The 25206-nt window shown below is 40.9% G+C and overlaps 1 protein-coding gene across 1 annotated transcript; it reads right to left on the minus strand.

Annotated features, from left to right (window-relative positions):
• Positions 1 to 960: 960 nt before the first annotated feature.
• LOC124291832 (sorting nexin-2-like) lies at positions 961 to 24956 on the minus strand. The gene is made up of 12 exons (XM_046728902.1): positions 24848 to 24956; positions 23735 to 23834; positions 22231 to 22436; positions 21742 to 21849; positions 20218 to 20359; positions 16668 to 16746; positions 16022 to 16214; positions 8749 to 8842; positions 8293 to 8498; positions 6647 to 6790; positions 4574 to 4726; positions 961 to 2556 (listed from the first exon to the last, which is right to left on the minus strand). Exons 1-12 carry the CDS (start codon positions 24923 to 24925, stop codon positions 2506 to 2508), a joined length of 1554 nt encoding a protein of 517 aa, XP_046584858.1. The 5' UTR covers positions 24926 to 24956; the 3' UTR covers positions 961 to 2505.
• Positions 24957 to 25206: the final 250 nt, after the last annotated feature.

Consider the following 25206-nt stretch of genomic DNA (forward strand, 5'->3'; position numbering starts at 1 on the left):
AATCCCCCGCCGCAAATTATCAAATCAAACTTATAAAGTAATGAAAGTGAAGGTCGTAATTTAAGATGACGTTAAATGTCAACAAAATCATGACCAGTCAACCTCTCTTGATATCTTGCTCTGTAGTTGTTTAAACGCACAAATATTTTCAAGACTCACTTTGACCTTGACATGAATGTCTTAGTGTATGAAATATGCAAAAATTTCAAAGCGTCGCCGTGACCTTGAAAATTATGTGAAGGTCACCAAAATCGACTGGAACTTACACCTTCCCCAGATGAAGCGTGGTGTCAAATATGAAGAAAGTCCAGTAAATGGTTCTTGAGATATCTAGCTGACAATCATTACATGCAGGTTAACATGCTGAAGTCTTCAAAGTGTCGCCATGACCATGAAAATTAGGTGAAGGTCACCAAAATCGACTGGGCCCTCTGCCTTTCCTAGATAAAGCTAATATGAAGAAAATCCAGTGAACGGTTCTTGAGATATCTCGCTGACAAGGCTAAAACGTTAAAGTCCCCTTGTGACCTTGAAATGAAGGTCAAGGTCACCAAACCTGACTGGGACCTTTCTTTTACTGTGATGAACCTAGGTACCAAATATGAAAAGAATCCAGTCAACAGCTCTAAAGATATTCCAATTCGTCCGTCTGTACAGACGGACAGACGGAGCCTAATACTATATCCCCTGCTTCGCGCTAAATGCGCGGTGGGAGATAAAAGTGTTACATGTATTTATGTATTTGAGGAGGGGGACATGTGGGTAGTGCAAAATATGATAGACTCCTTAGACTAATCTCATTCACCATTACACATGTCCAGTCCCTACTGAATATTTCAACCAAAATTGTGAGTGCTTCACAATTCATACCCAAATAGCTTGTCTACATCTCATTGTGTCTGTATCTTCTTCCTTTCATACTGTCTGTATTCTCCGGTCAAAGAAAACTCAAGGACAAAATGTTGTAACAAATACATTGTTCATTCAACATGAGATGTACACAATGTAACAAGTACAGAGCGGCATGAAATGTACAAGTCACAGAAGCGCCACAGACTCACACAAAGCTAAATAATACATGTGCTGACATCAATACTCTTTTGGGGAGCCATCTTGACACACTAAAATCACCTGAAACTGCAGAGTTTGTTACAGTAGAAAACAATTGCACAGTTGGTAGAAGTACCATGACTTATCTCTGAAGATATTGAGTAGCATAAAACAATAGTCCTTGATCCATATCATAATAAAAGATTTACAACAAATTATTCTAAAATCACCTTGCAAATTTAATTTGTACAATGATAATACTTTCCTAAAATGCATATTAATTGACTATTATAAATCTACTTGTGAGCAATGAATGAGACGCAAACTGGCATCATCAGGAAACTCCCTCCTTGTACGTGCCAGGCACCATCTAATTGTGCATGTGGAGTACACTGGTCCGTCTCAGTCATTGTTTGGTAGATGTGGTGGATGTGCAAGTAGTGAGACTATGATCAGTATTACAGGTAGATGTGAAGAAGGTGAAGAAGGTGAAGCAGGAACCTTTCTGTGTGCATAGTTCCGATGTCTCCTTGGTACACCAGCAATACTGCAAGGGTTTGTGAACATTACATTCCAACATGACCCACAACGACCCACCAACACTTTGACAAGTGGGCTGCGGTGGAACAGACAACCCTGTGAACCACTGATGATGCCGGACGTATCATGAAGCCATGTCTGTACCAATGCAAGTGTACAATAACATACAGTTGTGTTGATAAACAGTAGTATGATCAGACACAATGCCACCACTCATTCCGTATGGATGTGCGTGACAAGACCCTGCTTATCAGACATGGAGATGACACATGCAGATGCTTCAGCTCTTGCTGTGCTCTATTATGACTTTAACACACATCCTGTTACATTTCTCATGAAACTAAGTGAGGCAGCTGTTGAAACATTTGCTCGCTAAGAGAAGCTAATCGAAAAGCTATCGGTAAGGATGTTTTTCATTTCAAGTGTGTTCAACTTGTTTAATAACTGAATGTTATGAAGAATATACAATATCACATATTTGAACCTATTCATCAGAAAATAAATCCTCTGACTTAGTCTAAGAGCTTAATAAGGCAAGTGTACATCTAGCAATTTGTATCCAAAAGATCCATTTGTGCCCAGATGTTGACAGTCTACACCTTGACATGGACAGCATATAGGAAATGTGTAAATCTTAACAACAAATCTGTGAGCACACCTGAGACCCTGGGACAGTAGTATTGTCGATAATTGTTTAATTTGTGGGGCAGTGGTTGTGTACAATGAATGTCAGTGAGATAGACTCACTCCAGGGTTAGTGAGTGACACCAGCAGCTGGGATCAAGTTGTTATGCAGTACAAAACCAGACTCACTGACTAGCTTGAAAACAAGCTTCAGAACTGAAGGACAATGTAAATTAAATATTGATTATTGTAGTAGATGTCCACTGTACAATTTCTGAACACCTTGGGGTATCATGCAATAGCTTTGGCCTCAGGCAGGAATGTTTCCCAGAACTTTATCATCTGAAAGTAGAAACATTCAGCATATCATCATCACAGTAAATAAAAAAATGACAACAATAAAACTGTTTTATAACCTAGCTCCACAGGGTTTTTCAGTTAAAGTTAAACAACGAAAGAGTCACACAGATAGAACTGTTAGTGTACAACTAGAGTCACTCAGTGTTTAAGTGTAATGTTAGTGACTCCAAGTATGTCTCTAGTCACTCAGTATTCGAGTATAAATCTCCAGTCACTCAGTATTATAGTATATCTCTTGTGACTAAGTATTCTAGTATATCTTTAGTGACTTTGTATTCTAGTATATCTCTAGTGACTCAGTATTCTAGTATATTTCTTGTGACTCAATATTCAAGTATATTTCTTGTGACTCAGTATTCTAGTATATCTCTTGTGACTCAGTATTCTAGTATATCTTTAGTGACTCAGTATTCTAGTATATCTCCAGTGATTCAGTATTCCAATATATCTCTAGTGACTCAGTATTATAGTATATTTGTTGTGACTCATTATTCTAGTATATTTTTAGTGACTCAGTATTCTAGTATATCTCTAATGACTCAGTATTATAGTATATCTCTTGTGACTCATTATTCTGGTATATCTTTAGTGACTCAGTATTCGAGTATATCTCTAATGACTCAGTATTCTAGTATATCTCTTGTGATTCAGTATTCAAGTATATTTCTTGTGACTCAGTATTCTAGTATATCTCTAGTGACTCAGTATTCAAGTATATATATTGGGACTGAGTATTCTAGTATATCTCTAGTAATTCAGTATTCGAGTATATCTCTAATGACTCAGTATTCTAGTATATCTCTAGTGATTCAGTTTTCTAGTATATTTCTTGTGACTCAGTATTCTAGTATATTTTTAGTGACTCAGTTTTCAAGTATATCTCCAGTGATTCAGTATTCCAATTTATTACCCACGTGGTCAACGTATGGGTAGTTGCATACTAATCTCGTACGTCACACGTGTGTCGTATCGCGTTGACCTGTGTCATAACGACTTGACCTGAGATTCTAACAATTTGATTGGATAACCGATGACCTCTCAATTAGGTGACATTCTGACGTAACTATTTTTTCATTCATAACAAACACGTGAATTCATTCATTCTACAACTTAAATGCATTGTGGGAATGTAAACATTGCGAACGTTGCCGTGTCGCTGTTTAATTGTGAGTCGAACTGAGACATTATATCTGTCGAAAAACATAAGCGCAATGTTTCCACCAGTGATGTTAGCCGAATGAAGCAACTGGAAACCAAGAAACGAGGTGCAACGGAGCAGTTTACTGTAGGAGGCTGTACGAGGCGATGACAACTGACATGCATTGTGACGTCGGTTACCATGGCAGTGACGTCATTAGTGTGGCGTCATGCAAATATTATACTACAGTACAAAACTCTTCCTCAACCTCTTTATGAAACCGGTTTTCGGTTTGAAACCAAAAACATAACAAAAATACGCTTTTTGTCAATTTAAATGCATGTAAGACGTGGGTAATAAATAAAATACCACACTTTCGGTCTCATTACATCACAATTATCTGAAACTTCGTGACCTTCCTATGGTATCTGACCTCGCTTTTAAACTCGGTCAGATACCATAGGAAGGACACTAGCTTCGTATAATTCTGTATGTAATGAGACCTCGTGTAGTATTCTCTATATATCTCTAGTGACTCAGTATTCTAGTATATCTCTAGTGACTCAGTATTCGAGTATATCTCTAATGATTCAGTATTCAAGTATATCTCTAGTGACTCAGTATTATAGTATATCTCTTGTGACTCATTATTATAGTATATCTCTTGTGACTCATCATTCTAGTATATCTTTAGTGACTCAGTATTTGAGTATATCTCTAATGACTCAGTATTCAAGTATATCTTTAGTGACTCAGTAATCTAGTATATCTCTAGTGACTCTCTTCTGAGATCACATTAGTTGCTGAATGCAGAGGCAGACTGTCTCCGGCTATGTGAGTACACGGATATCATCAGCCTACCTTCTGTTGGTTCTCCATCAGAGCTTCTAAGTATTTCACCACGCTGTTTTTGAAGTCAATGACACGATACTTTTCGAAGCGACGAATCTCCTTCCTTATTGTGTCAGATATCTTCTCAAAATCCTCTTGGCCCTTCTCTACTTTTTGTTCATACTGCAAACAACCAAATATTTCTATTAACACAGAAGTAGTTGCTGACCAGGAAAATAACCACATTATATGAAACTTATACCTCAGTTCCATATAAACACTTCAAATATGCAGCCAAATACATCTACATGTGACATACCTGTATACATGAAAACACAGAAACACAGACTGTCTGCAAGAAAAATGTGAGGACAACTATAACCACCCATTTTGTGCTATATCATGGCATAATCTATACACACTGACAGTAACATGCTTGACAGACAGTTACATGCTTGACACACTGACAGTTACATGCTTGACACACTGACAGTTACATAATTGACACACTGACAGTTACATGATTGACATACCGACAGGTACATGCTTGACACACTGACAGGTACATGCTTGACACACTGACAGGTACATGCTTGACACACTGACAGTTACATGCTTGACACACATACAGTTACATGCTTGACACACAGTTACATGATTGACACACAGACAGTTACATGATTGACACACAGACAGTTACATGATTGACATACTGACAGGTACATGCTTGACAGACTGGCAGGTACATGCTTGACGCACTGACAGGTACATACTTGACACACTGACAGTTACATGCTTGACACACATACAGTTACATGCTTGACACACAGTTACATGCTTGACACACTGACATCCACATGCTTGACACACTGATATTTACATGCTTGACACACATGCACTTACATGCTTGACACACATGCACTTACATGCTTGACACACTCACAGATGCTTGACACACAGACAGACGTTTGACACACAGACACTTGGCACACTGACAGTTACATGCATGTAACATACACAGAGACAGATGTTTGACACACGGACATTTAGATGTTTGACATACTGACAGATACATGCTTGACACACAGACAATTAGAGATTTGACACACTGAAAGTTACATGCTTGACACACAGACAGACGTTTGACACACTGAAAGTTACATGCTTGACACACTGAAAGATACATCATTGACACACTGGCAGATACATGCTAGACACACTGACAATTAGATGCTTGACACACTGACATTTACATGCTTCATACACAGACAGATGTTTGACACACTGACAGTTATATGCTCGACACACTGACAGTTACATGCTTGACACACTGACAGTTACATGCTTGACACACAGACAATTAAATGTTTGATTCATTGAAAGTTACATGCTTGACACACAGACAGACGTTTGGCACACTGACAGTTAGATGTTTGACATACTGACAGTTACATGCTCGACACAATGACAGTTACATGCTTGACACACAGACAATTAGATGTTTGATTCACTGAAAGTTACATGCTTGACACACAGACAGACGTTTGGCACACTGACAGTTAGATGTTTGACATACTGACAGATACATGCTTGACACACTGACAATTAGAGATTTGACACACTGAAAGTTCGAGCTTGACACATTGACAGACGTTTGACACACTGAAAGTTACATGCTTGACACTGACAATTACATGCTTGACACAGACAATTAGCTGTTTGATTCACTGAAAGTTACATGCGTGACACACAGACAGACGTTTGGCACACTGACAGATGTTTGACACACTGAAAGATACACCCTTGACACACTGACAGATACATGCTTGATACACTGACAATTGGATGCTTGACACACTGACAATTACATGCTTGAAACACAGACATATGTTTGACACACTGACAGTTACATGCTTGACACACTGACAGTTACATGTTTGACACACTGACAGTACATGCTTGACACACTGACAGTACATGCTTGACACACTGACAATTAGACACTTGACACACTGACAGATACATGCTTGACACACAGACAGATGTTTGACACACTGACAGTTAGATGCTTGACAAACTGACAGTTAGATGCCATGAACTGACCTCTGTGATCTCCTGTTGTGCCTGTGAGATCTTGTCAGTCTTGTGCTGCACCTCAAGTTTGGCCTTGTTTTCCCTTTTCTTCCCCAGGACAACCTCAGCATCCTTCCAGTTCTTGTACAACTTGTAGCGCTCATGAAATACCTCCTGCAAAACATTACAAAACAAGCTGTGCTGATAAAACACCTCCAAAACATTTCATAACATGCTTGGAGTACCGGTTTGAAACATTTCACAATTACTGACAGCAGAAAAAAATAATGTAAGACCTAAATCCTATCCTAAAATGTAATTACACAATTATTTTAAAAAATTACATTTTATTATTGACAGACAAATGTGAATTAGTCCACATTTAAACACTTGGACAAGGCAGTGTCAAAAGAGAAGTCAATACTGAAATATTCAGCACCAATGCTGAAAACAAAATCTATTCATGCACTTCAAAAGATAAGAAATCTTTCCTGAAGCCAACTGTAAAAGTACCTCTACCCGACTGACAGCAAGACACACACTCAGTTACTGTTACTCACTGAGTTAATAATAATGTGGATATTAATAATGCATCCAGTCCACACTTTAACATCTTTAAAGCATGCTCAGAGTGCTACATTATTACTCCGGAGAAAGGAGCAGTGCTTAAGTTATCTCCCTGGGAAATGTACACTTTAGACTGCCTGTAAGGCAATAGAAGGTTAGCCTTCATGTTGCTACATCCTCCTACCAAGCTGAGTGCCTGTAAAGCAATAGAAGGTTAGCCTTCACGATGCTACATCCTCCTACCAAGCTGAGTGCCTGTAAGGCAATAGAAGGTTAGCCTTCATGTTGCTACATCCTCCTACCAAGCTGAGTGCCTGTAAGGCAATAGAAGGTTAACCGTTACGATGCTACATCCTCCTACCAAGCTGAGTGCCTGTAAGGCAATAGAAGGTTAGCCTTCATGATGCTACATCCTCCTACCAAGCTGAGTGCCTGTAAGGCAATAGAAGGTTAGCCTTCATGTTGCTACATCCTCCTACCAAGCTGAGTGCCTGTAAGGCAATAGAAGGTTAGCCTTCATGTTGCTACATCCTCCTACCAAGCTGAGTGCCTGTAAGGCAATAGAAGGTTAGCCTTCATGTTGCTACATCCTCCTACCAAGCTGAGTGCCTGTAAAGCAATAGAAGGTTAGCCTTCATGTTGCTACATCCTCCTACCAAGCTGAGTGCCTGTAAGGCAATAGAAGGTTAGCCTTCATGTTGCTACATCCTCCTACCAAGCTGAGTGCCTGTAAAGCAATAGAAGGTTAGCCTTCATGTTGCTACATCCTCCTACCAAGCTGAGCGAACACAGCTATATTTAAAAACAATAACGCTACAAAATCCAGCTACTCACCACACTCACTGACCTGTGTGCTGTATGTTGTGTTACGCCACCAGTTGGATAACAACGCATTCTGAACAACATTTTATGCATATCATTGCAAGCGTGCTAATGCGGGGAGTAAGGCTATCAGATACATAGCCCCTAGATATCTGCAGGTAAGGTGCTGACTGTCTACAGATTGTAATAAGGTCAAGTCTACTCAACATCAGTGAAGAATGGTACAACACTGCTGCATCTGGCTACTTCTGAGTAAACAACTTCTACAACTATTACTAGAGTTTTACCTTGACTGCTCCTATGAGGGAGATGTAGTCCTTCATAAGTTCAGCCATGGTGAAGAAGTCATGTTCTGCCTGTTCCTTGTGCAGCTGCTCGATCTTCTCCTCCGTCTCTGCCAGCTGGGACAGAGCCCGGGACAGCGCGGTGTGCTCCTCCACGCTCCCCAGCATGGCAGCACTCTTGGCAAACACAGCTGTAGTTGTGCTCAGCTCTGTGGGACATGACAAATGGAAGATATGATGCACACAGGAAACACAACCATGAAACAACAGATTACATATTCCTGCTTGACAGACTCCTTGACACAATATCTAACTGTCAGCATCTTCTAGATTGAGTAAATGTGTACAATACCGGTGTGTGGAGAATGTGTAACAGGATGTACCTTTCCTGTGCACGGAGAGAATGTGTAACAGGGTGTACCTTTCCTGTGCATGGAGAGAATGTGTAACAGGGTGTACCTTTCCTGTGCATGGAGAGAGCCTCAACACTGGAGTGGAGTTTACGGAGTTGTTGGTCCAAGGCCTCAATTTGCTGCTGTTTCTCCTCAAACCACTGAAAACAAAACAAATCTGTTATAGCGTGTCTATACAAGGCATCCAAACATAATAATAAGTTAAAATATTAACATTACCTCCTCTATGTATACATTACTGTGTTGAACTATGTATGTATGGAGAAGAAGGAAGGAGCCATAGACAGCTTGCATGGAAAACTGTCTTGGGTTTACTTAGAATATTTCAGAACATATAGATATATCCAAAGACATTCACAAAGATAGGAAATCATGCTTGCAGGAAGAAGGATAAACAACTTAAGTGAAATTAGAACAATGAAACAACCTCAATTCATGTTTTACCATGCATTTTGGTCTTCCTCATGCACAAACAATTGTGACTGGTTCCTACATGCAGGAATATGCACAACACAGAGTGACACAATAGACAAGTCACTGTCTGCATTCTGACATCAGACAACTAGAAATGAAAATAATTATTTCAGAAGCCATATCCTTCTACCAGACCATACATTAGTAGTAGGATATTCTTCTATCCTTTACAAAACGTCATTATATGGCTGAAGCAATGCCAATGTGACGTTAAATTTTAACTCACTCACTTTCCTGAACATGCTGGACTTGCTGCAACATCAAACCATCTGCGTACAGAAAGTTTTCAGTAGCAGAAGCACTATTTTGTTTCTACCCTGCCTCCCTCTAACATCTGGTGGGCCTGGCCCTACCAATAATGAATGTGTTCTGCAATGACATCAATATGCATTCTGGCACAAGCTCCTGGCTACTTTTGTTCAATGGAACAAACAACACTGCAGAATACTGAACAGTCCTGGACTACTTTACAAGCAGACTTACTGAAAATCAATACACCTCAATGATTGTATGCACTTAACATAACTGCATCCACCTTCAAGCACACACCCCTCCTTTCCATCAGCCAGGATAATAGCCCTTATCTCCAATCCTCCTTCCCACCAGCCAGGACCTAGGTTTCGAAGCACTATTTGTGCTAAAATTAACCTACAACTATCTTTGTTCTAACAGAGCTTTGGAAGTCTAGATCCAGGACAATAACCCATATCTCCATCCCTATTGCACACAATCCTTATGTCAACCCACCAGCCAGGATAATAATCCTTATCTCCAATCCTCCTTCCCACCAGCCAGGACAATAATCCTTATCTCCAATCCTCCTTCCCACCAGCCAGGACAATAACCCTTATATCCAATCCCCCTTCCCACCAGCCAGGACAATAATCCTTATCTCCAATCCTCCTTCCCACCAGCCAGGACAATAATCCTTATCTCCAATCCCCTTCCCACCAGCCAGGACAATAATCCTTATCTCCAATCCTCCTTCCCACCAGCCAGGACAATAATCCTTATCTCCAATCCTCCTTCCCACCAGCCAGGACAATAACCCTTATCTCCAATCCTCCTTCCCACCAGCCAGGACAATAACCCTTATCTCCAATCCCCCTTCCCACCAGCCAGGACAATAATCCTTACCTTCAATCCTCATTCACACCAGCCAGGACAATAATCCTTATCTCCAATCCTCCTTCCCACCAGCCAGGACAATAAACCCTTATCTCCATCCCTACTGCACACAACCCTTGATCCAACCAGCCAGGACAATAATCCTTATTTCCAATCCTCCTTCCCACCAGCCAGGACAATAATCCTTATCTCCAATCCTCCTTCCCACCAGCCAGGACAATAAACCCTTATCCCCATCCCTACTGCACACAACCCTCCATCCAACCAGCCAGGACAATAATCCTTATCTCCAATCCTCCTTCCCACCAGCCAGGACAATAACCCTTATCTCCAATCCTCCTTCCCACCAGCCAGGACAATAACCCTTATGTCCAATCCTCCTCCCCACCAGCCAGGACAATAACCCTTATCTCCTACCCCACTACACACAACCCTCCATCCAACCCGCCGGGACAATAACCCTTATCTCCATCCCTATTGCATACAACCCTCCATCCAACCAGCCAGGACAATAACCCTTATCTCCAATCCTACTGTACACAACCCTCCATCCAACCAGCCAGGACAATAACCCTTATCTCCAATCTTCCTTTCCACCAGCCAGGGCCTAGATTTTCGAAGCCCTCTTAGCGCTAAGATAGTCGTAAGTTAATGTTAATGTATGGCACTTACGACCAACTTAGTGCTAAGAGAGCTTCGAAAATCTAGGCCCTGGACAATAACTCTTATTTCCAATCCTCCTTCCCACCAGCCTGGACAATAACCCTTATCTCCAATCCTATTGCACACAACCCTCCATCCAACCAGCCAGGACAATAACTCTTAGCTCAAATCCTCCTTCCCACCAGCCTGGACAATAACCCGTATCTCCAATCCCTCTTGCCACCATCCTGGACAATAAAATTATAAACCCTTATCTCCTACCCTACTGCACACAACTCCTCCATCCAACCAGCCGGGACAATAACCGTTATCTCCATCCGTATTGCACACAACTCTCCTCCCCTACCCCATGGACACAACCCTCATTTCAACCACATAGGCATCCATTCTACCATCTAGGTCACAACCAACCAGTAAGGACCAACTCCAGGAGACAAATTCCTCCCACCTGCCTTTATTATCCAGGAGACATCCTTATCCCTTACCTCAGGCGAAAACCTGTCCCCTATATCGCTTTACATCAAATATATGGCTACTGTGCCTCTAGATGACTGTTGGAAGCATTCAGCTACACTGTGGTTAGTGTATCTAGATGATTATGATGTATCTTGATTGTTGGAAGTATACAGCTGCTCTATGGCTAGTGTGTCTCCAGATGACTGTTGGAAGCATACAGGTACACTATGGCTACTATGTATTGTCATTACTATTTGAAGTATATAGTTGCTCTATGGCTAGTGTGTCTCCAGATGACTGTTGGAAGCATACAGGTACACTATGGCTACTATGTATTGTCATTACTATTTGAAGTATACAGCTGCTCTATGGCTAGTGTGTCTCCAGATGACTGTTGGAAGCATACAGGTACACTATGGCTACTATGTATTGTCATTACTATTTGAAGTATACAGCTGCTCTATGGCTAGTGTGTCTCCAGATGACTGTTGGAAGCATACAGGTACACTATGGCTACTATGTATTGTCATTACTATTTGAAGTATACAGCTGCTCTATGGCTAGTGTGTCTCCAGATGACTGTTGGAAGCATACAGGTACACTATGGCTACTATGTATTGTCATTACTATTTGAAGTATACAGCTGCTCTATGGCTAGTGTGTCTCCAGATGACTGTTGGAAGCATACAGGTACACTATGGCTACTATGTATTGTCATTACTATTTGAAGTATACAGCTGCTCTATGGTTAGTGTGTCTCCAGATGACTGTTGGAAGCGTACAGGTACACTATGGCTACTATGTATTGTCATTACTATTTGAAGTATACAGCTGCTCTATGGCTAGTGTGTCTCCAGATGACTGTTGGAAGCATACAGGTACACTATGGCTACTATGTATTGTCATTACTATTTGAAGTATACAGCTGCTCTATGGCTAGTGGGGCGGTGGGGTAGCCTAGTGGTTAAAGCATTGGCTCATCACGTCGAAGAACCCGGATTCGATTCCCCACATGGGCACAATGTGTTAAGCCCATTTCTGGTGTCCCCCGTCGTGATATTGCTGGAATATTGCTAAAAGCGGCGTAAAACCAAACTCAGTCAGTCAGTCAGTCTATGGCTAGTGTGTCTCCAGATGACTGTTGGAAGCATACAGGTACACTATGGCTACTATGTATTGTCATTACTATTTGAAGTATACAGCTGCTCTATGGCTAGTGTGTCTCCAGATGACTGTTGGAAGCATACAGGTACACTATGGCTACTATGTATTGTAATTACTATTTGAAGTATATAGTTGCTCTATGGCTAGTGTGTCTCCAGATGACTGTTGGAAGCATACAGGTACACTATGGCTACTATGTATTGTCATTACTATTTGAAGTATACAACTGTTCTATGGTTAGTGTGTCTCTAGAAGACTGTTAGAAATATTTAGAGGCTCTAGCTAGGAGGTAAACAAATGCATTTCTACAAATGTAACCCAACATCAGTTTTCAAAATAAGAGGCATTAAAAAACAGTAAACATGCAGGATGATCAAAGTGATAAAAAATTCAATACAAACGAGGCAAATTTCTTCTTTAAACGTTGAAAGTGACAACATTTTTGGCAGAAACAGCACAATATCCCTAAATTCATCATACAAGCTACATATGAACAACTTGACAAACGGTGGGACTAACATGATACAAGAGAGGACTATTTATTTGATTTATTTTTTCATCATGGATTTTTCTATCTGAATAGAATGGTGTCACCTTTGATGTCTTAGCAAGCAGGTCTGTAAGCTGCCAATATGCACAAATTCAGACACAGAGTCTATATTGACAGACAGACATACAGACAAACAAACAACAGCTGCAACAATGTGGAGGTGATAACAGATGCATTTGAAAGTCAACAATACTCCTCTGTGTCTGCCGGTAGTTGTGTTTTTGTAGCTGTATGAGAAGGACACTGCACTGATTGTTGTGATGTAGCTGTGTGAGAAGGACACTGCACTGAATTATTGTGTTGTAGCTGTATGAGAAGGACACTGCAATGATTGTTGTGTTGTAGCTGTATGAGGACACTGCACTGATTGTTGTGTTGTAGCTGTATGAGGACACTGCACTGATTGTTGTCTTGTAGCTGTGTGAGAAGGACAATACACCGACTGTTGTGTTGTAGCTGTATGAGAAGGACACTGCACTGATTATTGTGATGTAGCTGTATGAGAAGGACACTGCACTGATTGTTGTGTGGTAGCTGTGTGAGAAGGACACTGCACTGATTGTTGTGTTCTAACTGTATGAGAAGGACACTGCACTGATTCTTGTGTTCTAACTGTATGAGAAGGACACTGCACTGATTGTTGTGTTGTAGCTGTATGAGAAGGACACTGCACTGATTGTTGTGTTCTAACTGTATGAGAAGGACACTGCACTGATTGTTGTGTTCTAACTGTATGAGGACACTGCACTGATTGTTGTGTTGTAGCTGTATGAGAAGGACACTGCACTGATTATTGTGTTGTAGCTGTATGAGAAGGACACTGCACTGATTGTTGTGTTGTAGCTGTATGAGAAGGACACTGCACTGGTTGTTGTGTTGTAGCTGTGTGAGGACACTGCACTGATTGTTGTGTGGTAGCTGTGTGAGATGGACACTGCACTGGTTGTTGTGTTGTAGCTGTGTGAGATGGACCCTACACTGATTGTTGTGTTGTAGCTGTATGAGAAGGACACTGCACTGATTATTGTGTTGTAGCTGTATGAGAAGGGAACTGCACTGATTGTTGTGTTGTAGCTGTGTGAGATGGACACTACGCTGGTTGTTGTGTTGTTGCTGTGTGAGAAGGGAACTGCACTGATTGTTGTGTGGTAGCTGTGTGAGAAGGACACTACTCTGATTGTTGTGTTGTAGCTGTGTGAAATGGACACTACACTGATTGTTGTATTGTAGCTGTGTGAGATGGACACTACACTGATTGTTGTGTTGTAGCTGTATGAGATGGACACTACACTGACTGTTGTGTTGTAGCTGTGTGAGATGGACACTACACTGATTGTTGTGTTGTAGCTGTGTGAGATGGACACTACACTGATTGTTGTGTTGTAGCTGTGTGAGATGGACTCTACACTGATTGTTGTGTTGTAGCTGTGTGAGATGGACACTACGCTGGTTGTTGTGTTGTTGCTGTGTGAGAAGGGAACTGCACTGATTGTTGTGTGGTAGCTGTGTGAGAAGGACACTGCACTGATTGTTGTGTTGTAGCTGTGTGAGATGGACACTACACTGGTTGTTGTGTTGTAGCTGTGTGAGATGGACTCTACACTGATTGTTGTGTTGTAGCTGTGTGAGATGGACACTACGCTGGTTGTTGTGTGGTAGCTGTGTGAGATGGACTCTACACTGATTGTTGTGTTGTAGCTGTGTGAGATTGACACTACGCTGGTTGTTGTGTTGTAGCTGTGTGAGATGGACACTACGCTGGTTGTTGTGTTGTAGCTGTGTGAGATGGACCCTACACTGATTGTTGTGTTGTAGCTGTGTGAGATTGACACTACGCTAGTTGTTGTGTTGTTGCTGTGTGAGATGGACACTACGCTGGTTGTTGTGTTGTAGCTGTGTGAGATGGACACTACACTGATTGTTGTGTTGTAGCTGTGTGAGATGGACACTACGCTGGTTGTTGTGTTGTAGCTGTGTGAGATGGACACTACAGCTGGTTGTTGTGTTGTAGCTGTGTGAGATGGACACTACGCTGGTTGTTGTGTTGTTGCAGCTTTGTGAGACAGACACGGAGGATGGGGGTGCATACAGACACTGACATTACCTCCATCTGGAAGCTCCACTGCCCGCCACACGATGGGGAGCGAGGGACGATTGAGCAAAAATAAGTATGCAGATAAAGGCCTATTGACTGGGAAAACACACAGTATTAGCTACTCTCTTATCATCATTTATATAGTGAAGACGATGGTTGAAAAGTTTTGTAGTGACATTTGTGTAACAGACAACAATACAAGACTTTTAGTGTGACTGGTGAATTCAAAACAGGCCAATGCTCAATATTCAAGTGCAGTTTTCTTCTCTGTAAAACTCTGAGGGAGTTATGTAGCAGTAAGAATAACTACCATATATTAACAATAATAAGGCTGGCTTAAAGAAACTGAAAAGTGCCCAGAAATGTGATGTAGGCTTGTATAATGTAATTACTTCATTACCAAATTCTTCAAAAATTGTCTACTTAGGACAGGATAAAATACAAAAAATACATGACATATATCTGAAAACTGATGTTGGGTGCAGAACAATATGGAAGGTACTATCTCAGCATTATTCACGCTTGTCTTTTTGGTGATCAAAGAATTAGAATAACTTTGATTCTGCTGAAAGGAACATTTTATGTTCACATAATCCAAATAACTGGAGTATTCATTGCCCAAGAGTTGCAACACTGCATCCTGTCACTGGGGAAGTTGTGACGAAATCTTCTGTCACAACTGCTCACAGTAATCCCACATCACACACTTTGCACTGCCCCTCTGCTACCTCCTTAGCAATAAACATTCTCCATCTCTAAGTCATCTCAATCCATGAAAAGAAGACATACCTCATCAGTTTCATCCATCTTGAAAGTAATTTTCTCGACAGCATCACCCATCTTGTGAAAGAGACGCATGACCCCTGCGCCACTGAGCGCAGAGGTGCTGGTGGATTTTGGCAGTTCCCCATCCCGCTCCAGGAAGTCCTGAAGGTCAGGGTCGTTCCTCAAGACTGGGTGTTGAGCTGTCCGATTTAAGTACCTACAGCAGATTCATTGGGTGAGTGAATGATTTTGGTTTTACACCACATTCAGCAATATTCCAACAATATCATGCAAGGGACACACAAACGAACTTCACACATTGTACCCATGTGATGAATAGTGCAAGGACCTTCACTGTAGTCCCCTTGAACCACTAACAGCCAACATTCTCTATTAACATGACGTCGGAGTTGTTCACTACAAGGTCCTCGTGGCACTGACTTATACCGTAACAAAAACTGACTTCTCACAATTGCAGAAACTGACATCTCAAACACCAAGATGATTAGCATATGTTCATGGGATGTTGCAGTCATTATCTGAGGGTAATACAAAAACAAGAAACATTTTTGTCCTTCACTCAGCTTTAGTGACATGAGCAAGTTTCAAGACAAAATGTACACTGTCAGCCCAGTACTCTGCAATTAAGATCTGTGTAAGTTTTAGATACCTTTCAAGTGCTGCTCGCCTCCTCTCCACAAAGTCAGAAGAACCTGATTCTTCCTTGGACATCTTGATCTTTGTCATGCCTGCAATAACAACATTCAATACAGGACAAGTTTACCCCCAAATATACCTTTCTGTCTTGTCCTTTTTCAACATAAAAACTACACATCTGGTAGTTTCATAACCAAAACAGTGGAGGTATCACAAGTAACAAGTGTTGTAGGGGAAATCAAGCAATATAAATAATGCATGAAAACAAAAGCTGAGCTCGGAAATCTTAATTATGAATCTTTCGTATTCTTTGCATACATTTTCACATGACAAAACTCCCTAAAGATATCTATATTGCTTCGGGATCAGACAGGAGACAGTCCAAGACCATTGTTACCAATTACATCATAATCTAAGGGGGGTAACTCTGGCCAGTTTAGCTTGGAAATGGAAGGACTTCTATTGGCATAACATATTAACTCTTGTACTGAGCAGTTCCACTTTCAATGAGAGAATAATGAGTTTGGACATTTTAACTATAAATTGTATAATTATATACTTATCCTATCTCACGTAGTGTACTCTCTCTCTCACGTTTCAACAGCTGTGTGAAAACGAATTGCAAATGAAGTTTTTGGCCTCTTTTGTACCATCTGCCCAAACACTCCCCATCCTCCCATTCATGGACAAGCTCAGCCTCTGCGAAGCATGCAGCACGCCTCCTGATTGGTCATGTGACTCCTTTGTCTGATCATTCTTCTTTGAGTGTAATCTGCGTGGTAGGGAAGGTCGGGCAGGCATCCATCGTGTGAGATAGGATAAATAAATATACAATTTATAGTTAAGATTTCTACCATTTGTCATCGTGATTGACCGAGTGGAAGTGCATCTGTGGAGACTTGTGGAAAATATCTGAGTGTGGATGGACCAGTAAGTCGTCTCAACTGGATAGGGTAACTGGATTTGGATTGGCAAAATTCACTGGCCACCAGGACCACTGCAAACATATCACTTGAATTTTTACTAGCCAGGGACAACATGACCAGCGCAAATCTCTCATCTTTATTTCGAGGAATGCAGTAGTTCCCTGTTGATGTTATACATCCAATACGCAGTCATTGCATTCTGTCGAATATGTAATCGTAACTTCACACGAAAATTCCCATATGAAACTGTAAAGTAGCCAGCGTGGTAGTCTACCGAATTCGGAAGAACTACCGGTGTACCACCAGTCAACTCCCTGTATGACGTCACAGGTGCACTATCAAGTTGACCTCCATGATATTTGGTGCAATAGATCGCTGACTCTGTGTGCGCGTTGGAATCAGCTCTGACGTCTTGATGTTGAGAATCTACTCTCGCTGTTAGTGAAATGTATATATATTGTAGGAGAATGTGGCGATCTCTTGAGCTGTATACAGTCATCGATCTAAGCCTTGAAAACGATGCCTCAGCAATGCAGAGACTGAGTGATGTATCACATGATGTGGGTTAATAGCCACAAGCCATAGAAAAGCCATAGTAGTGGATGTGGAACTGGTATCTGCGACGAGGGGTAGGTTCGCCAAACCAAATCGCTCGTCAGAAGAGGATTGTTTCCTTGCTCTAGGTTGAAAAAGGTTTCTGCTCCAAAAGAAATCTTGAAAGTTGGGATTCTTCAGAACATACTGCGCCAGGCAGTCTAACAGACTGTTATGCTTGCACCTTTTGTAGATTTAGAGGTTCAACCCATACTAGAAAGCGAATATTTCGCTCAACCTTGGTAGAAAAAAGCATGGATGATCCCCTTGACTAGGTTAGGGCTCGACCATGGTTGGCGAAGCAAGTTTACTCAGTAGCGTTCGTGATTCAGGAGGTCGGGTTCCCATGCAGATCGCCGATAGAAATGCACCAGACCCTGGCCTTGACAGTTGTAGAAGTAGGCTAAAGTTCAGTAGCCGAAACAAAAGCGTTTACTGATTGTTATCTTTTGTTTAGTTTCTACATTCAAATTTCGGGCTTGTGAATTATTTTGTGGGCTAGTAACTTTCAGGCATAGCTAGCCCGACTGGCTGGCAAACCTGGAAACTATTTCTCACACTGCCCCCAACTGGAACGATTCATCAAAGTAGTACGATGCACCAATGGGAAGGATGCCCCGAACCGGAAGGATGCCCCGAACCGGACTGATTTGCTGAACTAGATTGCACGTCAGAAGAGGAGTGAAACACCAAGTTTGGCTGATTAGCTAAACCAAGCCCGATTGTGGAATGGTAGGGCCAGTCAAATCAGCTAAGGTAGTCACCTTGGTCCGTGGCAAAAAGTGGTGAGGCAAAGATATCGATTCCTTTTCATTCAGCGAATGGTAGGAGACGGGGATTCACTGAATCCGAACCTTACTGTCCAGGAAAATCCCAACTGCATAGTCCAATACAGACTATACATGATCATTGATGAGCGGGTGTCCGAGGAAGAAAATAGCTTCTGGCATTGAGAACAAAACTTTCTTTTCCTAGATGTAGAGTCTTCTTTACCAAAGGTAGACAATTTCAAATCAAAATTTTTCCCTTAGTTAATGGCACTTCTGCACTGTTGTGCGACAAGAAAGAGAATGATCAGACAAAGGAGTCACATGACCAATCAGGAGGCATGCTGCATGCTTCACAGAGGCTGAGATGAATGACTGGGAGCAGAGGGGAGTGGTTGGGTGAATGGGGAGGCTGAAAACTTTGTTTGTAGTTTGTTTCTACTCAGCTGTCGAATCATGAGAGTACACTACATGAGATAGGATAAGTTTAATAATACATACTTTTAAACACTGATAACAGCTAATTGTACACTTGCCCTTTAACTGACATCCCACACAACACAGAACGTGACTCGTGTCAGACCAAGTGACACCAGTGCTTTGTCACTTTGCTTCTGTTTGTCACAAGACTAAATATAACACTAGTCTAGAAGTGAGCACAGCTCACATACCCCGCTTCCCACTTTGGGACATGGAAATAACTGATACTGATATATACCGTAAATCACATGAAGGAAATCACTAATCTAGATAGAATAAACCACATATTAGTACATATGACACGAAGAAAGACCATGAAAAGTAAGAAGTTAACATCATATTTTGAATAATCACAGTTTGCAAAATAAATAGCACAAGGCATATCTATGGCTGTTGATTAACTTGTGTGGAAAGTTTGGTGAACCTAGCATGTATAGTTTCAGTGATATGCTACGGACAAGATAACCATCAAACACATTTTGCACTAAGTCGTGTTTCCATGGAAACAGCAAAAATGAAATTCTGATAAACTTCAAAATAGCAAAAGACAACTATGGGTGATGATTACGAACAAAGTTTCGGGACGGAAAGATGGAAGGACAGATGGACAGAATGAACGATATATACCCCTGGGGTATAATTACTTATAAAACTTTCTAAATTCCCTTCAAAGACAGCAGTGACTTTACATCAGCTGTCATGATGTTGGTTCTGTGAATGAGTCAATATACTTCTGGCAGTATATCCATAGCAAACAATGTAATATGTTTTCCTAGATCTTGAGAAACGTTCATACCAACAACACTTTTTTCTGGTGCAGGGGGGACAATGATTCCATTCTTGACATTTTTCTCTTGGAGCCTGGCGTGTAGCCCAAGGAAGTCACTGAACCTCCTCAACACACTCAACTCTGGCTTGCGGAATGCTGGACAGCTGGTCTGAAACACAGCCACAGATAGTTGTTGGTTCCAGTAACATAGAGAAGTGTCTTGTCGTATTAACGTGGATAGTGAGTGAGTGTGTGAGTTTAGTTTTACGCCGCACTCAGCAATATTCCAGCAATATGACGGTGGTCTGTAACACCATGAGCATCGATCTGCACAATTGGGAACCGATGACGTGTCAACCAAGTCAGTGAGCCTGACTACCCGATCCCGTTAGTTGCCTCTTATGACAAGCATGGGTTACTGAAGATCAATATTCTAATCAGGACCTTCACGGGTTATTAACGTGCATAGCCTACATAAGGTTGTAAAACAACTGACACTGACAGTCAACATACTACTAGTGTCACTTCAACTTGATTGTAACTGGTGATAAGACAACGAGAACATCTGCTAAAACTGATTCCATTGGGTGTACCTGATACCATGGGGCAGTATCCTGCTGCCTTACAAAGGTAGCCTGTAAACGATCTTGCTTTCACAAGACAATGATTGGTCAGTATACCTGATAATCCAGTGACAGGATAGCAGTTTACTGACTTCGTAGAAACAAAAAATGACATTTTAAGTTTGAAATATGTTATCTACATTGACTGAGCATAATGACAAATACTATTGAGCTTATAATGTATCAAGTTTTGGTTTGGTTGTCATTTAACGCCGCACACAGCAATATTCCAAGGATACGATGACATGTGTCAACCAAGTCAGCGAGCCTGACCACCTGATCCTGTTAGTCGCCTCTCAAGACAAGCATGGGTTACTGAATACCAATTCTTTCCCGGATCTTCATAGGTAATGAAATTCAAGGACTTCAGTCCATCTGCAGAAACATGAACCCTGTTCATGATGGAGGGCGGTGGGGTAGCCTAGTGGTTAAAGCGTTGGCTCGTCACGCCGAAGACCCGGGTTCGAATCCCCACATGGGTACATTGTGTGAAGCCCATTTCTGGTGTTCCCCGCCGTGATATTGCTGGAATATTGCTACAAGCGGCGTAAAACCAAACTCAGTCAGTCAGTCATGATGGAATTTCTAAAGGAATTTCTATCATACTGTTTAATAACAGCATTAATACAGAGTAGGAGGCTTTAATGCTTAGTTTAAGAATACTACACTAAATGCAAGGTAAATGTAAAATTTCAATGTTAACTTACATCTGAACTTCGATAATAAGTTAATAAAATCAATATGACCACTGAGTGTTGAATTTCCAATATGTCCCTGCTGCATTAAGGATGGCAGCTGAAGGACCTACTGCTATAAGGATGGCAGCTGAAGGACCTACTGCTATAAGGATGACAGCTGAAGGACCTAATGCTATAATGATGGCAGCCAAAGGACCTATTGCTATAAGGATGGCAGTTGAAGGACCTACTTTAGTAACAACTCGGTAAACCATGTATGCACCGATGCCATCACCCATCTTCTGCGGCTCCATGACACGAATCTCTATGGTGTCTTCATCCTCTTCGTCAACATCCACCTGGAGTCACCAATTGTAAGAACATTAATCATTTCTCACATCAATATAACTACACGAATGCAACAACAATTGACAACATCAAATGATATCTTCAGTCTGACAAGCTATAATGTATACTTTAAACCACCTACTGCATTTGATTTTACAATATCATTATCTTCTGCCTTACATGTTATATTTTAACCTGTGATACAGTATCACTATCAGCATTCAAAACTAAGCATGAAAGTTAAGGGAACCTTGTCATTGTCTTAGTTTCATAAGCTAAAGCTTGTGACAGTTCCTTGATTTCAAAGACCATAGAAGGCCAGCCCAAAGGACCCTCTGCAGTGGGAAACAAAGGTAACGAAGCAAGGTTAGGGGAAAGACTGGCTTCTGTACCTCATCTCTAGAACTCTTTGTTGTCCCTGACAATTTTGACGATGACGTAGAGGACTGGGACACACTGATCTGGGGTGTTGGTTCGGGCTTGGGGCTGGTGGCCCCTACAACAGGTGGAGCTGCCTCCTTCTCTGGCACAGCAGCTGCAACTGGGGGAACTTCCTCCTCTGTCTCAGAGTCATCCAGCTTTACCTCATCTCCACCTCCTGTACAACATATCCATCAAGAGTTGAATCAGAGATATCAAATCACAATGAACACCACCTGCACAACACATCCATTAAGAGTTGAATCAGAGATATCAAATCACAATAACCACCTCCTGGAGATGACAAAACTTTATGGATAATCAAACTTCTATATTTTTACTATAGTGACATTTCGGTATAGATTCTTATACCGTTTTCAAGCACATGGGGAATGATGGGGTACAACAGTTTATAGACAAGATATATGTACACATGATAATGAGATAACAATGCCATCCATACAGTTTTGTCATCTCTATACCACCAACTTCTAGAATGCCACTCAACCAAACCACCTCCTGCACAACACATCCATTAAGAGTTCATTCAGAGGAATCAAATCACAATAACCACCACCTCCTACACAACACATCCACCTAGAGTTGAATCAGAGATATCAAATCACAATATACACCTTCTGTACAACACATCCATCAAGAGTTCATTCAGAGGTATCAAATCTCAATAACCACCACCTGGTAGCACCACTTCAGTTAACTAACAAAGGATCCTACTTGATATTTCTCTTATCTCGGATACATTATTGAATCTAAGACTGGCCTATAATTCCAGGTGTGACTGATGAGGCAAATGTACTACATATTATGTAATATGCATGTGGCAGTGTTGCAGAAAAAAACTGCAACTTTGCTTGGACACTCCGACAGTATGTCAACAATTCTCTGTGTGTTTTTAAATCATGCCTGAAATAATTTGCCATTACACCATCCATTCACGCCTGATTCTCAAAACCAAAACAATAGAGCTGAACATGGCAAAGCCAATAACAAAAGAACTGCACAGAAACTTGCTTCAGTCATCATATTTTATTTGAGGCATATTGGCAAGGAAGTTTGGTTATTTTTCTTATGGACGAATTTAAAAATTACTAATTGGCAGCTTGATTAGACTAGAAGCCTCTGTGTATCAAAGCCTAATACTAATATCCTTGATTGTGGGAAGTCAATTACTCTCTTACTAGCAGTTCCTTGTAGGAAGTCTAGTAACTCTGTCACGTCATCAGATCCTACACAGTTCCTGTGTCTTCATCAGTTTCATTTTGGATGAGTTTTCACATTTAAATAAACATGTCATGAAATATTTGACTTTCCATGGGAAAATATGTTAAAACATGTCATCAACGCCTATGAGATATCTAGCAATATAGTAGCTTTGATGTATAATGATATATTTTCATGCCCCTCACTGTCCAAGCTGTAGAACAAAAGTCAATATATCAAGAACCTAAAACTTACCAGCAAACAAATCCTCCTCGTCTTTTTCCTTGATTCCAGCATCCTCATCATTGACGACTAAACTGGCTGGCTCTTCACTAAGTGATGGCTCAGACTTTTGCTAAAACAAAGAAATATTTCCAAGCGCTACAAAGTCATGGCCTAAAAGAGAGATCATAATTTAAGTTTAAATGCATCTGTCAACCACCCCATTATGAAACAGGTCCCAAAATATCAAAGAGAAATCATTTTTTGAGAAATCAACATCTCACACAACCTCATAATCGAAGGCAATGTGGCCTCAGATATAAAGACAAAAAAAAGATGCTGAACATGGATTCTGCATTATTACCTTTCACATCCATAAAAATAGAAAGTATCAACAATGGCCCCAAACATCCGAATACCCATCCTTAAAACAGCTAAATCAAAGGTAGTTAACAAGGGAGTTGCAAAATGGGAGCTTTAGAAAGTGGTGAAAACAGGAGAACAATGTAATGTAATAACTTGTATTTCACAAATAAAATAATTAATCAGTTGGAGAAATCCAAAATATACAGAAAGGCTTTGCGTAAGTACACCTTGCACAAACAGTAAACTGAACAATAGTATCAATATTTCGTTTGAGCTCACAATAAAATACTTGTTTCACCTCCGTCACCATGACAACTCTATTTCAATAAGTATCGCTGACAAAACATCGTATGAAACAGGAGTGATGATATTAAGGATATCATCTGTGGCATATCTATAAGAAACTGCATGTTTAAACAAATAGCTCGATGCGTTGTTTCTCAACACAGGGTCTGTGATCTGGAACAAGACACGCCCCCTGCATTTGAATTAACACAATCGTATAGAAAAAAGTAAAATCGTCCAGCAGATATCACAGGGTAGAACTGTTATAACTGTTCCTAACATTGTCATAACTTAACAATGTGTACATATAAAGAAATGTCTTCCTGCCTACTGAAGCTGAACTGTTTATGAATAATCACCAAGAAATGACTCAAAGCCGGTTGCTCATGACCGCACTAGACGGTCTCGTAACAAATTCACGGTGAAACACGTAGTAATTACGTAAATAGCCTCAAGTGCCAATTAAAATGATGAACAGATTAAGACAATTATTACCTCCTTGGCGTCTGAAAATAGATCGTCTTCGTCTTTCTGATCTGTTTCCTCGTCGAATGGGGGTGGTTCAGACGCCATTTTGATATCACGTGACTGATTTTACCAAAGCTGGGATTGTGTCCCTTATTGTATAACAGAAAATGAGTTACTTCCCTTTATGTATCGTTCCCATCAACAACTTTAGGATGTCGAAGCTATTGTATTACATTGACTTTGAGCTGTGCAGCTTATCGGTGCATTTAGGGACCGTTCATAATTTATGGCTAGCGGGGGGTGATGATGACTTTTATGGAGGAGCAGGTACAAGTTGAAAGACACCCCCCAAGATTTATACAACGTGTACAAAATCAGTGACCCCC

This window comes from Haliotis rubra, unplaced genomic scaffold (assembly GCF_003918875.1).
Source record: "Haliotis rubra isolate DU_JTF1 unplaced genomic scaffold, ASM391887v1 Scf50, whole genome shotgun sequence".
Taxonomy (NCBI): domain Eukaryota; kingdom Metazoa; phylum Mollusca; class Gastropoda; order Lepetellida; family Haliotidae; genus Haliotis; species Haliotis rubra.